The sequence below is a fragment of the Rhinopithecus bieti genome, unplaced genomic scaffold (assembly GCF_001698545.2).
Source record: "Rhinopithecus bieti isolate Rb0 unplaced genomic scaffold, ASM169854v2 scaffold_17861, whole genome shotgun sequence".
Taxonomy (NCBI): Eukaryota; Metazoa; Chordata; class Mammalia; order Primates; family Cercopithecidae; genus Rhinopithecus; species Rhinopithecus bieti.
The window spans coordinates 4,489,926-4,507,699 of record NW_016809830.1 but is presented as its reverse complement, the minus strand read 5'-3'; the positions used below and the strand labels follow the sequence as shown (position 1 = coordinate 4,507,699).

The 17,774-nt window shown below is 43.3% G+C and overlaps 1 protein-coding gene across 1 annotated transcript in view; it reads right to left on the bottom strand.

Moving 5' to 3' along the window:
- The window catches only part of ATP8B1 (ATPase phospholipid transporting 8B1), a 162,555-nt gene that overhangs the window by 57,718 nt on the left and 87,063 nt on the right, over nt 1-17,774 (bottom strand). The window contains 6 exon segments of the mRNA XM_017890450.1: nt 1,384-1,454; nt 1,561-1,633; nt 4,472-4,533; nt 4,648-4,746; nt 8,268-8,381; nt 10,221-10,318. Coding sequence (XP_017745939.1) covers nt 1,384-1,454; nt 1,561-1,633; nt 4,472-4,533; nt 4,648-4,746; nt 8,268-8,381; nt 10,221-10,318 — 517 coding nt within the window.

Below are 17,774 nucleotides of genomic sequence, written 5' to 3'. Positions count from 1 at the left end.
AAAAAAAAAAAAAAAAAAGTGTGATAGATTTCCAACAGTCAATTGATCTATGAAGCAAAGACAGCCCTAGTTTTCTCTTTTTTTTTTTTTTAAATTGAGACAAGTCTCTCTCTGTCGCCGAGGCTGGAGTGCAGTGGCACGATCTCGGCTCACTGCAAGCTCCGCCTCCCGTGTTCACGCCATTCTCCTGCCTCAGCCTCCAGAGTAGCTGGCACTACAGGCGCCCGCCACCCCGCCTGGCTAATTTTTTGTATTTTTAGTAGAGACGGGGTTTCAGCGTGTTAGCCAGGATGATCTCCATCTCCTGACCTCGTGATCTGCCCGCCTCAGCCTCCCAAAGTGCTGGGATAACAGGTGTGAGCCACCGCACCCGGCCAGCCCTAGTTTTCAGTCTCATGATTTCGGCTCTCTGTAAAGCAGTGTATGCATATCTGGAGCATGAGGCACGAGGAGCAGAGGGAGCAATGTCCCAACTCTACCACTCACTGTGTGACCTTGGGCAGGCTGCTGCACCTCCCTGGGCCTCCGATTCCTCATGGGTAATACAGACCAGTAATATTCATCTCACATGGTCATTTAGAGGATTAAATGAGCTAATATGTAAAGTGCCTGCAACCTCGTGAGCACTCAATAAATGCCTTGAAAACTGGTCAGAAAACTGGTCAAAAACAGAACTTCATTATCTTTTAAATGATAGCATAGTAACCAAAACCAACACAAGAAGAATTCAGAATTGCCTATTGAGGCCAGGTGCAGTGGCTCACCCCTGTAATCCCAGCACTTTGGCAGGCCGAGACGGGCAGATCACTTGAGATCAGGAGATTGAGACCAGCCTGGCTAACATGGTGAAACCCCATCTCTACTAAAAACACAAAAATTAGCTGGGTGTTGGGGCTGGCGCCTGTAATCTCAGTTACTCAAGAGGCTGAGGCAGGAGAATTGTTTAAACCTAGTGGGTGTGGAGGTTGCAGTGAGCTGAGATAGCTCCACTACACTCCAACCTGCACAACAGAGTGAGACTCTGTCTCAAAAATAAATAAATAAATTGCCTATTGGTAAAGACTTTAAAAATCTGTTCCTTTCTCTGACACAGATAATAACCTCAGTATTATTCATATCTGTCTGGACACTGCTCAGCAGTTGATAAAGGGCTCAGACAGATATGCGCCTTTCTGATCTTTTACCTTCCCTGAGAGGTGGTGAAAGGCAGGTAGTTAGAGCTCTGCTTCACAGAGGGGCAAAGGTGAGATCGGTAGGGACAGGCAGCAGGTGGCAGAGGCAAGGCCAGATATCAATCCCTCTGGTCCAGAATGCTCCGATTTCAATGGAATGAATGTGCCTTCAAAGACCAGCTTTAAATGAGGCCCATCGAGACACACTTACCCATCCAGTTCTGCTGTTTCCACATAGCAGAGGCTGTTCGGCTCAGAGCTAGACAGCAGGAGAATGTCAGCCTGTCCAAAAGAAAACACACCAATAACACCGAGACCCTGAGGGAGAAGCCGAGCGCAGGGGCTGGGGGAGAACAAGGAACAAGAGAAGCAGAAGTTGGTCACTTACTGGAACAAAATCATTTTTTTTCAGACGAATGACGTCTCCAACTTGAATGTCTTTCCATTTGGCAACTTTGAACCTAAGGATTAAAAATAATGAGGATTTATTGAAATTTTAAGTTACAGGCAAGGGAATTACTATTCTTTCTGGATGTTACAGATTCTGGAAAATGTGTAAGTCACAGAGAAAATGATAAAATTTTGCTTTTCAATGACGTAGACATATTAAGTGGGCATGAAAATCGTATTGACCTCTGAAGGAAGCAATGATGATGACTTGATATGCTCTTTCCCTCTAGGTCATGTAAGGAAGAGTTTATGGGGGCCACTTATGTTCGTGGCAGGGAATTGCCACCGCCTTTTGTTGTTGCTTATGTCCAACTCGCCTCCCTGCTGTGTTCCTTCTCAGTGACCCATCACTTGCTCCGTGCTGGTCCCAGGACAGGAGCACCTACGTTATGGCACCCACGTGGGCCTGCCAGAGTCTTCGTGGGGGCTTCAGAGCTTGCCTACTCTCTACTGTTTAAATTATCTTTATTATTTAATTATTAATTATTATTATTATTTTTTATTGAGACAGAGTCTCGCTCCGTTTCCCAGGCTAGAGTGCAGTGGCACGATCTCAGCTCACTGCAACTTCTGCCTTCTGGGGTTCAAGAGATTTTCCTGCCTCAGCCTCCTGAGTAGCTGCAACTACAGGCACGTGCCACCACGCCCGACTAATTTTTGTATTTTTAGTAGAGATGGGTTTTTACCATGTTGGCCAGGCTGGTCTCGAACTCCTGACCTCAGGTGATCAACAGAGCTGGGCCTCCCAAAGTGCTGGGATTATAGGCATGAGCCACCTCACCTGGCCTGTTAACTTCTTAATTATAAAGGCTTAACTGGCAAAGACACTGCATTCCCTTTAAGGCCCCGAGGCTACACACAAATTGGATTATGGTCAGTTGTCTAATGGAGATTTGTGTTGTCAGCACAACTTGTGTTTATACAACTCCTTCAGCCTCCCTAGCACATCATCTTCAGGGCTTTGCTCAGTCTTGACATCTTTCCCCACATTCCCTTGCTAAAGTGACTTTTGCCTTCCCTGAACTGTCAGAGCATTTTGTTTTTATCGTTTTTTATTCTGATATGGATTTTATTAGAATGATGTGTGTAGGTGTCTCATCTTCTGTCTTGAACTGTAAGTTTCTCAAGGATACTGTCCTGCCTCCAACATGCAGAAAGTGCTCCATAAGTGTTTGTTAATTTAATGTAGTCAACTGTGACAAAAGCACAAACTCAGCGATCAGTAATGAGTTGTTTTTTGAGCAAGAGCCTCCAGGCAGAACTGCAAATTCAAGTGCTAAAAATAGTAACTAAGGCCTAATTCCAAGACTTTTTATGTGTCAACACTGAGGAAAATAACCTGACTTACAGCTGTACTTCCACCCTGTATAATTCAAATATAGACTATACCAAGCTATAAATGTGTTTAGGTGGTTTTTTTTCCCTTGCAAATAAAAAAATTATGTTCCAAAGTTACCTTTCAAGTGTCAAAAGACAAAATCACAACAATTTAAAGATCTTTGTTTACAATTCTAAGATTAGGAAACACTTCATTCAGTAAAACAGAATAAGTGTCCCAATGAGACTAGCAGAAGAGGTTGTTGTTGTTGTTGTTGTTGTTGTTAAGAGAGGAGTCTCGCTAAGTTGGCCAGGCTGGCCTCGAAGTCCTGGCCTCAAGTGATCCTCCTGCCTTGGCCTCCCAAAGTACTGAGATTACAGGTGTGAGCCACCGTGCCTGGCCAGCCCATATGTTTAGCCTGTACCATAGCTACTACACTGGTAAAGAGGAGCTGTGGGTTGCCTTGAATTTGGAAATCTAGCGTGCATGTCTGGCAGGGCCATGGCTTGAGCAGCCCTTGCAGTGGGGTCACAATTCTAACAGAATTGCCTCCAATATTTCAGTATTCAGAATTGCCTTCTAATAGCCCTGCCGAGAAGGTGCAGGCCTATCCATTTGTCATTTCAGACTTACATGCAAATTTCTATTTTAAAAATTTCAGAAATATTGAAATGTAAAACATCTACAATTTCATTTATTGAAAGATAAGCCAATTTTTTTTTAAAATCCTGGAGTTAAGAATTGTGTACTAAATTCTTGTGACATTACAGGAACTAGGGTATAAACATATATTAAAAATGTATTTTAAATCTCCAGGTCATTTTTGGCCATAAATGAATGGCAGATAAACATATAGTGATTAGATGTCTGCCTCCAAATAAATTAATTTTATTATTTATAGTAGGTTCATTATGTCCACTGGGTATATCATTTGTATATGTGAAAATCTTTAAAACAATATTATAGTTTAAAACTTTTAAAAGTGTTGATATGTTAACAATTTTAATGAATATTTCCTATGGAATTTAGTGCCCAAAGTAGTCATCTTTTATCTATTTTATCACTATCCTTATTAGATATATTACAAAAGGGGTACATACTCATTAAAAAGATAATTTAAGACCAGGTGTGGTGGCTCATGCCTGTAATCCCAACACTTTGGGAGATTGAGGAGGGCAGATAACTTGAGGTCAGGAGTTTGAGACCAGCCTGGCCAACATGGTGAAACCCTGTCTCTACTAAAAGTACAAAAATTAGCTGAGTGTGGTGGTGCACGCCTGTAATCCCATCTACTTGGGAGGCTGAGGCAGGAAAATTGCTTGAACCTGGGAGGTGGAGGTTGCAGTGAGCCAAGATCGCGCTACTGCACTCCAGCCTGGGTGACAGAGTGAGACTCTGTCTCGAAAAAGAAAAAAAAAGTTAATGTACTAATAGCCTTCTACATTGTAATAATTATCTCTGAATATGTTTCTAGGCAGAATTGTGCATTACATCCTTGAAACTCAGTTACTAATTAAAGAAGACACAGTACCTGCCATCCTTAATGACTTCACACGTCCTATTGTTGATTTCCTTATCCATTTTATGGCGAGCCTTGAGAAGGAAGATGGGGAAATGCTGTTTTAAACGTCTCAATACAGAAGGAAGGCATGAGAACTTAAAGTCAATTCAAAGCAATGAGTAGAAGGTTGTATGAGAAATCCTCACCACATCATCCACCAGGTCTTTGATTGCAGTGACCCCCAGCACCAGAAGCAGGGGCACTAGTGTGGTGTACCAAGCCAGGGTAGAGATTTGAGGAATTGCCTAAAAGAATAAAACGGCTTATGTGTGTGTCCATGAAGGCATATCAAGCTTACAGGTAACTTATTGCTAATTCTAAGCTTGCTAATTCCAAGTCTCATCTCCGTCATCACGTAAGTCTACATCCTGCAGAGTGTGTAGGAAAGGCTCTTTAAGCATCTGGACAACCTCCTTCTAGTGGTTCTCTCTAGCTTCTGGACACCTGGAACAGAGCCTAGAGGGCAGTGGCTCCTGAAATCATCTCATTGCGACCTTAACTGGACACCAAGGGAGTTTTGTATCATGATACCTAAAAGAGAGTTGCTCTAAATATTTTGTGAAAATCATATTTAACTGGGGGTGAGGGGGTAGGAGTGGCAAAGGAGAAGTCTCGTCTTAACTTTTTTTTTTTGAGATGGAGTCTCCCTCTGTCACCCAGGCTGGAGTGTAGTGGCACAATTTTGGCTCACTAAAACCTCTACCTCCCAGGTTCAAGTGATTATCCTTCCTCAGCCTCCTGAGCAGCTGGGATTATAGGTGTGTGCCACCACACCCGGCTAATTTTTTTGTATTTTTAGTAGAGATGGGTTTTCACCATGTTGGCCAGGTTGGTCTCGAACTCCTGACCTCAGGCAATCTTCCTGCCTTAGCCTCCCAAAGTGCTGGGATTACAGGTGTGAGCCACCATGCCTGGCCAAAGTCATCTTAACTTTTAAGGAATGCATGCATAGTAGGTTCTGCACTGCAGGTTTCTCAGCCAGTGGTTTCTGAGGATCCCATGTTAGAGGCAAAGATGGCAGGAGGTACTAGCTGCCTCTGAAAGTGAGGGATTAGGGAGAGCATCTCTGAGGGCATTAGAAGAAAGTGCTTCCTTCATGATCATCACTATTGGCCTATCCAAGAAAGTGAGATGGCCTTGCAAGAAGCCCTACCTCCATCAAGACAGCCTCTAAGTTTGAATAAAGATTGGGACACAAGTTTAATAAAGTTATTTCATAACCATCCTCCTGATCAGTGGGCTATATAATGTAGTGGTTAAAATGACAGGCTTTGAAGTCAACTCCTAGATCCAAGGCTTAGTCAGCTTTACCATTTATGGCTTATGGGACTTTGAGCAAGTTACTTTAGCTTACTAGGCCTCAGCTCTTCTCTGCAAAATGGAGGTCATGCCAGGCCTGACCTTCTAGACTAGAAGAATTAAGTGTAATGACAACACAAGTTAAGAAGCTACCTACGGCTATTACTGTTATCCTAATTTGGATTGCTGACATTAAGAGGAGATAACTGGGCCAGGTGGGGTGGTTCACGCCTATAATCCCAACACTTTGGGAGGCCGAGGTGGGCAGATCACCTGAGGTTGGAAGTTTGAGACCAGCCTGACCAACATAGAGAAACCCCGTCTCTACTAAAAATACAAAATTAGCCAGGTGTGGTGGCGCATGCCTGTGTAATTCCAGCTACTCAGGAGGCTGAGGCAGAAGAATGGCTTGAACCTGGGAGGCAGCGGCTGTGGTGAGCTGAGATCACACCATTGCACTCCAGCCTTGACAACAAAAGTGAAAGTCCATTTCAAAAAAAAAAGAGAAGATAACTGCAGTTGGAAGACAGAAAGATCCTTCTTCCCCCATCATGGTGAATATGTGAAACTCCTCTCCCCTGCTAGAAGGAAGTAAGGGAAAATGGCCTACTTCCTATAGAGCTGCACCTTAGAGTTTGCAGTGCTAACCTCGACACACACCTGTCTAAGCATCTCCTTTGATAACAGGGCCATCCTTTACTACTGACTTGCAGGTCTTTCAGTTTCCTAAATCATTGCGTATCCATTTCTCCTTAGCATCGCCTCTTCTTTTTCCCTCCTCTCCACGCATCCTCCATTCCCACCTAGACACACATTCTACCCCATTTTCATAAAATCTTAGAGGGTCAATCCCGGCAGGTATAAGTTTTCCAAATCCAACGCTTGCTGTAAAGAATCTGATAAAGTGCTGGCCGCAGTGGCTCATGCCTGTAATCCCAGCACTTGGGGAGGCTGAGGTGGGTGGATTAACTGAAGTCAGGAGTCTGAGACCAGCCTGGTCAACATAGTGAAACCCTATCTCTACTAAAAATACAAAAATTAGCTGGACGTGGTGGCAGGCAACTGTGATCCCAGCTACTCGGGGGGCTGAGGCAGGAGAATCACTTGAACCCAAGAGAAGGAGGAGGAGGTTGCAGTGAGCCAAGATGGTGCCACCGCACTCCAGCCTGGGCAACAAGAACGAAAAAAAAAAAAAGTCTGGTGAAACCAGGTGTATATTCTGAGCTTGAGCTTTGTAATCTGCACGGCAGACACTAAAGGTTGATTCTGGCGCTAACTAGTGTGTGTGGAGTTCCCTCGATTACAGCAACAGTTCTTGCACAGTTAAACTCATGCTCTCTGGATAACTGGATCCTTTGCCACAATTAGGAAAAAAAATTTTTTAAGTAGGCCTTTTAAAATGTAAAACAGTTCACAAAAATAACTTACTGAAATTTATGACCAAAATTTTAATAAAAAATTAACGATCTTTTTGGGGGGAAATTCAGCATGTAAATACAATAATAAAAGACAAGCACAAAAATAGGTTTAACGTTAAGGTGCAAATAATTTTACAAAGTAAGGATTTGATTTCATTTTTTTGAGATGGAGTTTAGCTCTTGCTGTCCAAGCTGGAGTGCAATGGTGGGATCTCAGCTCACTGCAATCTCCGCCTCCTGGGTTCAAGCGATTCTCTTGCCTCAGCCTCCTGAGTAGCTGGGATTACAGGCGCACACCATCATGCCTGGCTAATTTTTCGTATTTTTAGTAGAAACGGGGTTTCACCATGTTAGCCAGGCTGGTCTCGAGCTACTGACTTCAGGTGATCCACCCTCTTCGGCCTCCCAAAGTGTTGAGATTGCAGGTGTGAGTCACCACGTCCAGCCTTTTTTTTTTCTTTTTTTTCTTTTTTTTTTTTTTGAGATGGAGTCTCTCTCTGTGGCCCAGGGTGGAATGCAATGGCATGATCTCGGCTCACTGCAACCACCGCCTCCCAGCTTCAAGTGATTCTCCCACCTCAGCCTGCCAAGTAGCTAGGATTACAGGCACCCGCCATCATGCCCTGCTAATTTTTGTATTTTTGTAGACATGGGGCTTCACCATGTTGGCCAGGCTGGCCTCAAACTCCTCACCTGAGGTGATCTGCTCGCCTCAGCCTCCCAAAGTGCGGGGATTATAGGCGTAGGCCACTGCGCCTGGCTGGATTTTAGTTTTATTCACTTCAGGGATACCAGTTTTAACACCAATATCAGTATAACATGAAATTTTTAAAAATACAGAATTAGAATAATATTTCCATTTGCTCCCTTTCCCTGTTCATGTAGCACTGATTGAGCTGGTTCTGTGTATGAGGCACTGTTCCTTTATGTACAGATCCCTGATGCTAATATAAAACACTTTCAAGATTATTTGCATTATATGTGTCTACAGCTTAAATGTTATTGAGTCACTATAATTCAAACAGATTTAAGATAGCAAAAGGCATTACCTGTAAGATAAGAAGAATCAGGAAATATAGATTGGCTGCTCTCTTAAATTGCTCAAACAGATTCATTGGTATAAAGGTAAATACGTTGTACTTGTATGTTTTAATTGCATTATTCTGTTGGAAAAAATAAGAGTCATTCTAAATGATGCTGTATTTATCACAATGTATACACATCTGCAAAAATCACTAAGTCCCACAGCTTACAGTGACAAAGGAACATAATCTATCAGAAAGATATCGAGGATTTTGGCTGGGTGCGGTGGCTCATGCCTGTAATCCCAGCACTTTGGGAGACCGAGGTGGGTGGATCACTTGAGCCTAGGAGTTTGAGACCAGCCTGGCCAATATGGTGAAACCCCATCTCTACTAAAAATACAAAAATTAGTCAGGTGTGGTGGTGCACACCTGTAGTCCCAGATACTTGGGAGGCTGAGGCAGGAGAATCACTTGAACCCGAGGGGCAGAAGTTGCAGATCATCCCCCTGCACTCCAGCCTGTGAGACAGAGTGAGACTCTGCCTTAAAAAAGAAAAGAAAAGAAAAGAAAAGAAAAGAAAAGAAAAGAAAGATACTGAGATTTATTTTAAGCTTTTAATTCTAGCCAAGCAGCCAAGCCTCAAAATGACTGCTTGGAGTCTTATGACAGAGGCAGTAACAAGAAATATACATCAGACTGTGACCAAATAAATCCTGCTGTCAGATTCCTTGACCCATTGGAGACTGTTAGAAAACAGGGTAAAGGTAGACAACAACATGGCAAAAGCCAGGAAAAGTGACGCTTTTATTTAAGTGAGGAGACAGAAGACCTACTATGTAAGAAAGAGCAAAAGGTACTGTAGTGGGTTGCATTGTGTCCTGCAAAAGATATGTTCAGGTCTTAATGCTAATACCTATGAATGGGATCTTATTTGGAAATAGGATCTTCGCAGAGATAATCAAGATGAAGTCACATGTGATTAGGACAGGCTCTAATTTAATGAGGTGCTTATTCGGACTGGGGTCCCCATAAGAGGAAAGCTGCACACAGACACACACAGGAAGAGTGCCCCTTGAAGATGGAAGCAGAGATTGGGGTGACTTCATCTGTAAGCCAAGGAACTCCAAGGATTGCCAGTGGCCACCAGAAGCCAGGGGAGAGGCAGGGGAGTCTCCTGCAGAGGCTCCAGAAGGAGCCAACCCTACCAACACCGAGATTTCAGACTTCTGATCCCTGCATCGGGAGAGAGTGAACTTCTGTTGTTTTAAGCCATCCAGTTGTGGTACTCTGTTATGGAAGCCCTCGGAACTAAAACACACATCTTACAACATTTAAGCCCACACTTAATATTTATTATTATTATTATTGAGACAGGGTCTCACTCCTGTCACCTAGGCAGGAGTGCAATGGCACAATCTCAGCTCACTGAAATCTCTGCCTTCTGGGCTCAAGCGATTCTCCTGCCTCAGCCTCCCGAGTAGCTGAGACCATGGGCACATGCCACCGCGTCAGGCTAATTTTTGTAATTCACGTTTAATCTTTAAGCATTCTTTATCACATTCCAAAGGTAATAAGTATTTCTGAGTTGAAAATATGTTTAAAATCTCTAAATCCATTCCAGGCAGAGAAGGGGAAGACAAGTTCTTTAGAGATTCCTTTCAAACCCATTACTTTCAGGCAGGAGGCTTCTGTGCCGTCATTGTATATTCTTCCATAAAACATTTTTAGAGAGCTTAACATTTAAAAAAGAGAGAGAAAATTTCAATCTACATAATTCTGTTTTGTTTCAAGTCACCCTCTACGCACCCCAAAGATAAACATGAATAAAAATGACATTCTATAGAAATAATAACGATTATCAATAGCCCCAGGCAGGTGGTTACATAGAAGGCAGGTATAGCAAGAAGGTAGTAAGCATGCTAGCTACTGGAAAAAACTGCATTTTAATAAAAACAATTCAGAAAGTTAACAACTCACCGCATATTTACTCTCCTTAATACAAAAGAACTTTGTGTTCATAAAGTGAGGTTGTTCGTGGTACTTGCGATCATTTGCTTTGACTTGCCATGTACATTCTTTAAAAAAAAGGGAGAGAAGTTCGTAAGTAGCAAATTAACATGTTGTTATGAGTTGAATTGTGTCTTCCCCAGATTCAAATGTTGAAGTCCTAAACCTCCATCCCTCAGAATGTGACCTTATTTGAGGAAACTGCTCACTGCAGATGTAATCAAATGAAAGTGAAGTCATTAGAGAGGACCCTAATTCAACATGACTGATACCTTTACAAAAAGGGAAATTTGGAGACAGAGATAGACAGAAGACAATGTGAAGTCACAGGGAGAAAATGGCCATCTGCAAGCCAAGGAGAGAGGGCTAGAACAGACCTCTCCCTTGTAGCTCTCAGAAGAAATCAATCCTGCTGATATCTTGATGCCTAGAGGAAGGAATAGGGATGCCGCTGCTATGAAAGCTGAGGCAAGCATACTATAAATCAGGAAGAAAATGAGGAAGCAGGTGGGGAACAGTGGCTCACGCCTGTAATCCCAGCACTTTGGGAGGCCAAGGCGGGTGGATCACGAGGTCAGGAGTTCAAGACCAGCCTGGCCAAGATGATGAAACACTGTCTCTACGAAAAATACAAAAATTAGCCGGGTGCAGTGGTGGGCACCTGTAATCCCAGCTCTTCAGGAGGCTGAGACAGGAGAATTGTTTGAACCTGAGAGGTGGAGGTTGCAGTGAACTCAGATTGCACCACTGCACTCTAGCCTGGGCAACAGAGCAAGACTCCGTTTCAAAAAAAAAAAGAAAAGAAAAGAAAAGAAAGAAAACGAGGAAGCACCTCTTTGGCATCAAGTTCTCCATGAACATGCATGCTGGATGAAGCTCCCTTGAGTGACGCACATAATGGAGTGAACTAGGTTTTGACGAATACCCACCAAATCGGCAGTGAGGAGAAATGAACGATGGGTGTGACACAACTATTTGTGGAGATAGGAATATATTCAAAGACACTTGAAAGTAAAAAATTACAAAAATATCAGTCTTAACAACTATAATAATAAAAGTATGTACTTCTGAAAATAGTATATTTCACTTTTAAAATAATGTATTATCCTTTTTTTTTTTCCCCTTTGAGACAGTCTCACTCTGTCACCCAGACTGGAGTGCAGTGTGTGATCTCAGCTCACCACAACCTCTGCCTCCTGGGTTCAACTGATTCTTCTGCCTCAGCCTCCTGAGTAGCTGGGATTACAGGCGCCTGCCACCACACCTGGCTAATTTTTGTATTTTTAGTGGAGACGGGGTTTCACCATATTGGCCAGTCTGGTCTCGAACTTCTAACCTGGTGATCCGCCCGCCTTGGCCTCCCAAAGTGCTGGGATTACAGGCATGAGCCAGGGATTACAGGTGTGAGCCACTGTGCCCAGCAAAATGATGTATTTTCTAGACTCCTACTCCAAAGGAAATATAGACAATATGGCAAGAGTAACAAGTGTAGGCCAAGCACGGTGGCTCACACCTGTAATCCTAGCACTTTGGGAGGCCGAGGAGGGTGGATCACTTGAGGTCAGGCATTCAAAACCAGCCTGGCCAACACAGTGAAACCCATCTCTACTAAAAACACAAAAAATTAGTGGGGCGTGGTGGTGCATGCCTGTAATCCCAGCTACTTGGGAGGCTGAGGCAGGAGAATCTCTTGAACCTGGGAGGCAGAGGTTGCAGTGAGCCGAGATAGTGCCGCTGCACTCCAGCCTGGGTGACAGAGGGAGACTTTGTCTCAAAAAAAAAAAAAAAAAAGAAAAGAAAGTAACAAGTGTAGACTATTGAGGAATGCAAATAATTAACCTGATTGCTTTTTTAAAGCCACAATATCACTATTGAACATTTTTCTCGCATCATTTTGGCTGCCTTTCATCGGGTAATCATAACAGTTGTGTTATTACAAATGAAAATGTTCCTGGTATCTTTGTAGCTCAAGTGCAATCTTATCAAAAGGGAAAATAAAAATGGAAATATAAAGCCACTCATAAGCACTGTAATCATGTATGCAATCAGAGCAGTGCATTCCACTCAAAAAGGAGATCTCAAAGTAGGTAGATAAGATCTTATATAAGGTACTCTTGAATCCATTCTATTTGGTGGCAATTTGCAGATGCATGCACTTTTCATGGTTTACTTTAGCTCACAGATGACTTGTGACACATCCCAGCCACCAGTGTTCTAGAACACTGTTCAGAACCACTGTTCCAAATTTCAGGAAGGCTGAGAAGAACAATAGACAAGATTCTTCAAGAAGACAGAAAAGGCCAATAAGGGATTTTTAAAAAGTCAATTTTAGAAATACTCAACCAGAAAGAAGAAACTGCCCTGTTACGGAGCTGGACATAAAGAGCTTTCCCACCCCGCCTCTGGTCCATCCCCCTTGTGGCTCTGTAAATTTGCTTCATAATTAAGCCATCAAGCTGGTGGTGGCTCTGATTGGTCCCAGCACTATACCCTCATCCCTGGCCAATTTTGATTTGGATGATTCAGACAGAGAGGGTGGCATCTGACCTCGAGTAGGAGCAGTGAGGGGTTACCAGAAATGACCTTGATCTCTTAATTTTACACTTCTGCCAATACTGTGGGGAGCCTGGAGAAAGTAACCAGTATGTCTTTGTCTGCAATTGAACCACAAACATGTTTTTACTCAATTTTAGAAATCTGACTGCAGTCAAGTAATCAATAACCCTATTTCCAGTTAAAGATCTTTGTTTGGCCTAATTCAGACAAATCAGGGGACAAAAAAATTGATGTCTACTCCTGATTCATCTATGAGTTTAGACTAATTGCTTGAGCTGTATTTCAATGAGATACCATGAAAGTATGAAAACAGAGTTCTGTGGACAAACACACTTGCAGAAGACAGCACCTTGCAACCCTCTCTTGGAAGTTCAATGGATTTGCTGGTACATTAAAGGCTGTGAGAAGTCCTGTAGCAAATAAACTGATTGTATTTTATAAGTTAAATGTTTCAAGATGCTTTAATATGTAAAATAGCTTTTCCAAAATTAATATAATCACAGGCACTTTTTAAAAAATCATAGATCACTTGTTAACATGAGTCAAGAAGCGTTGCACTGACGCACATGCCTTTTGGAAGGGCAACAAAACAGCACGCAGAGGAATTGACCTTTTTGAGCAAACATTTATTTTAAGTGTCTGCTTGGAACAGAGAACTTTACTGGACACTTGGACTACAAAAATAATTTACAGAAAAAATAGGCATCTTGCCCCATTTTCTTTTTTGTCCTTCTTTCTTTTTCTTTGTTCTTTTCTTTTCTTTTCTTTTCTTTTCTTTTTTGAGACGGAGTCTTGCTCTGTTGTCCAGGGTGGAGTGCAGTGGCGTGATCTCAGCTCACCACAGCCTCTGTCTCCCAGGTTCAAGCAATTCTCCTATCTCAGCCTTCCCAGTAGCTGGGACTGTAGGCGCACACCACCATGACTGGCTAATTTTTGTATTTTTAGTAGAGATGGGGTTTCACCATATTGATCAGGCTGGTCTCACACTCCTGACCTCAGGTGGTCCACCTGCCTCGGCCTTCCAAAGTGCTGGGATTACAGGCTTGAGCCACCATGCCTGGCCACTTTTTCTTTTTCTGTTCTTTTCTTCTCCTTTTTTTTTTTTTAAGAGATGGAGTCTCACTATGTTGCACAGTGCCTATGCTGGCCTCAAATTCCTGGGCTCAAGTGATCCTCCTGCCTCAGCCTTCAGAGCAGCTGGGATTACAGGCATGCACCATACTGTGCCTGGCTCATCTCATTTTCTAGAATGGATATATTGACAAAGAAAAGAGAAGAAATAAGAAATGTACCAGCAAAAAATGCACTTTCACCATATGGCCCTTTAGCTAAAAGCTACAAAGCTAACAAGGGTGTGTCATCAAAACCATCCATGTACATGTACAGAGATGATTTTAACAGCTGCCACGTGACATGTGGCTCAAAGTCATCCCGAGTCTACTAAATGGTTGTGTTGTCAATATATTTAAATGTGGCTACGTGCTCTCCAGAGTGTTCCCATGATCACCACGTCCTTTGATCACTTCCATCTGGAAGAGCAGATGAGTGCAGCCCTCCCCTCGTCTTCTCTGTGCTGGCACCAAATGCTTGCTTACAGACCTACCAACAACCAAGAAGCTGCACTGGTTGGTACACACTGCAGCAAACAAGGAAAACAAGAAGATAAAAAGTCTAACATCAAAAGAAGAAAAAAAAAAACAATAGAAATAAATGAAGAGAGAATGGGTAAAGGACATGAAAAGACAGTTCATACAAAGGGAAATTCAAATGCTGCTTTCGCCGAGGCTGGAGTGCAATGATGCAACCTCAGCTCACTGCAACCTCTGACTCCCGGGTGCAAGAGATTCTCCTGCCTCAGTCTCCCGAGTAGCTGGGATTACAGGTGCCTGCCATCACGCCTGGCTAATTTCTGCATTTTTTTTTTTTTTTTTTTTGAGACGGGAGTCTCGCTCTGTTGCCCGGGCTGGAGTGCAGTGGCCGGTTTTTTTTTGAGACAGAGTCTCACTGCAACCTCCATCTCCCAGGTTCATGCCATTCTCCTACCTCAGCCTCCCGAGTAGCTGAGACTACAGGCACCCGCCACCACGCCTGGCTAACTTTTTTTATTTTTAGTAGGAGGGGGTTTCACCATGTTAGCCAGGATGGTCTTGATCTCCTGACCTCGTGATCCGCCCACCTCGGCCTCCTGAAGTGCTGGGATTACAGGCGTGAGCCACCGCGCCCGGCCTATTTCTGCATTTTTAGTAGAGACCTGGTTTCATCATGTTGGCCAGACTGCTCTTGAACTCCTAACCTCAGGTGATCTGCCCACCTCAGCCTCCCAAAGTGCTGGGATAAAGGACATGAGCCACCACACCTGGCCTCAAATGGCTCTTAAACCTGTAAGAAGATACTCGGGTTCCTAAAAGAGAAATGCAATTCTTCACGGAGATAGTAGTTTTTATCCTATAATAGCAAAATATTGGCACATGGTAATGATTGGGATGACATTCTAGGTTGAAAAGAGAGCAGAGAAACAGATGCTCTGAGGTAATCTTTATGGAGAGCAATTTGGCCAGATCTCAAAATTTAACACACACATATGCACTGAGCGAACAATCGCACTTCTAGGAAATATCCCCCACATACCTACTGCAGGGCTTTTCAATGCAGCCCTATTTATCAGAAAGACTAGAAACAACACAAATGCCTACTGGGAGTAGCCAGTTAAACACGATTACAATAAAAGCCTATGCAGTCCTCAAAAAAAGGATGAGGTGACCCCATAAATATGATAGGAATGACCTCCAAATTACACTGTTAAGAGGCAAAAGCATAAGGGTATCTACCATCTTGTGCTTTCAGCTATGTTATGCACAGAATTCATACACGATATGAATGCATATGTGTACACACATATGCACATCTATGTTTCTGCATATGTGTATGGGCATATAAGGAAACAAGTTTGTAAGCATTCTTTGTGCATACAAGCATGTGTATCTCTCTGGAAGGATATATTTTGAGAAACTGGTAACCGTAGTTTCTTTTTGTTATTTTTTTAGAAGACAAAGTCTCATTGTGGCACCTGGGCTGGAGTGCAGTGGCAAGTGGCATGCTCACAGCTCACTGCAGCCTCTGAACTCCTGGACTCAAGCGATCCTCCCACCTCAACTTCTGGAGTAGCTGAGACAAAAGTGCATGCCACTGTACCGAATTTTTAAAACTTTTTGTAAATATGAGGTCTTGCTTTGCAGACCAGGCTGAACTTGAACTGCTGCCCTCAAGCTATCCTCCTGCCTTGTCCTCCCAGAGTGCTGGGATTACAGGTGTGAGCCACCGTGCCCAGTCCAGCAGTATTTTTTTGGAAAGGAAACTGCATGACTGAGGGGCAGAAGAGGCAGGAAGGAAAACTTCATTTTCATTCTGGACCCTTTTCTAATTGGATTCATTTACATGTATTACTGTTTTAAAGCAATGTTTGTGATTCCACTCCTTCCCTCTATTGGCTTATATATATAGCGAACATGGAGAGGAGCAAGATGGCCAAATACAAGCTTGCACTAATTGTAACTCCCATAGAAACATCCAATGTAACAACTTTCTACAAATAAAAAAGCACCTTTAAAAGAACCAAAACATCAGGCACTCACAGCACCTGGTTTTAACTTTATATTGTTGAAAAAGGACTGAAGAGGGTAGGAAAGATAGTCTTGAATTGCCAATGCCACCCCTCCCCCAACCCCAGCACCAGGCTTTGCACTGAACTCTGTGCTGCACTATTACAGACAGTAGAAAGCAAAAACAGGCTGAACTCAGCTGGTGCCAGACCATAGAGGGAGCATTTAGACCAGCCCTAGCCAGAGGGGAATCTCCTGTACCTTGGTCAGAACTTGAATTCTCGCAAGCCTCGTCACCGAGGGCCAAAGTTCTCTGGGGCTCTAAATAAACTTGAAAGGCAGTGTAGGCCAACATGAACTACAACTCTTAGGCAAGTCCTAGTGCTGAGCTGGACTTGGAGCAGTTGACTTAGCAGGCACATGACCTACTACTGAGACACCAGCCAGAGCAGCCAGTGGAACGCTTATGCAGCCACTCCCTGCCAATCTCACTGCTCCAAAAAAGACCTCTTCCTTCTGCTTGAGTGGATGAGAGGAAAGAGTAAAGATAACCTTGTCTTACATCTTGGATACCAGCTCAGTCACAGTAGGATAGAGCACCAGGCAGAGTCCTGAGGCTATTTCAGGCCCTAGCTCCCAGACAACATTTCTAGATACATCCTGGATCAGAAGGGAGTCTGCTGCCTTGCAGGGCAAGGACCTGGCTCTAGCAGTCCATCACCTGCTGATGAAAGAGCCCTTCAGCCCTGAATAATCAGTAGCAATACCCAGTTAATATCCAAGGCTGCGGGCCTCAATTGAGGCTGAGATGTCCTGGCTTTCGGTGTAACCCAGTACATTCCCAGTTGTGGTGGCCATGGTGAGAAATTCCTTCTGCTTGAGAAAAGCAGAGGGAAAAGTGAAGGGTACTTTGTCTTGGACTTACTTTATTTATTTATTTATTTATTTTCAGAGATGGAGTCCTGCTATGTTGCCCAGGCTGGAGTGCAATAGTATGATCTCAGCTCACTGCAACCTCTACCTCCTGGGCTCAAACAATTCTCATGCCTCAGCCTCCTGAGTAGCTGGGATTACAGGTGTGCACCACCATGCCCAGCTAATTTTTTAAAAATTTAATTTAATTTAATTTAATTTTTGAGACAGAATCTTGCTCTGTTACCCAGGCTGGAGTGCAGTGGTGCAATCTCAGCTCACTGCAACCTCTGCCTCCCAGGTTCAAGCAATTCTCTTACCTCAGCCTCCTGGGTAGCTGGGGTTACGGGTGCTTGCCCCCATCCCTGGCTAATTTTTTTTTTTTTTTTTTTTTTTTTTTGTATTTTTAGTAGATACAGGGTTTCACCATGTTGGCCAGGATGGTCTCGATCGATCT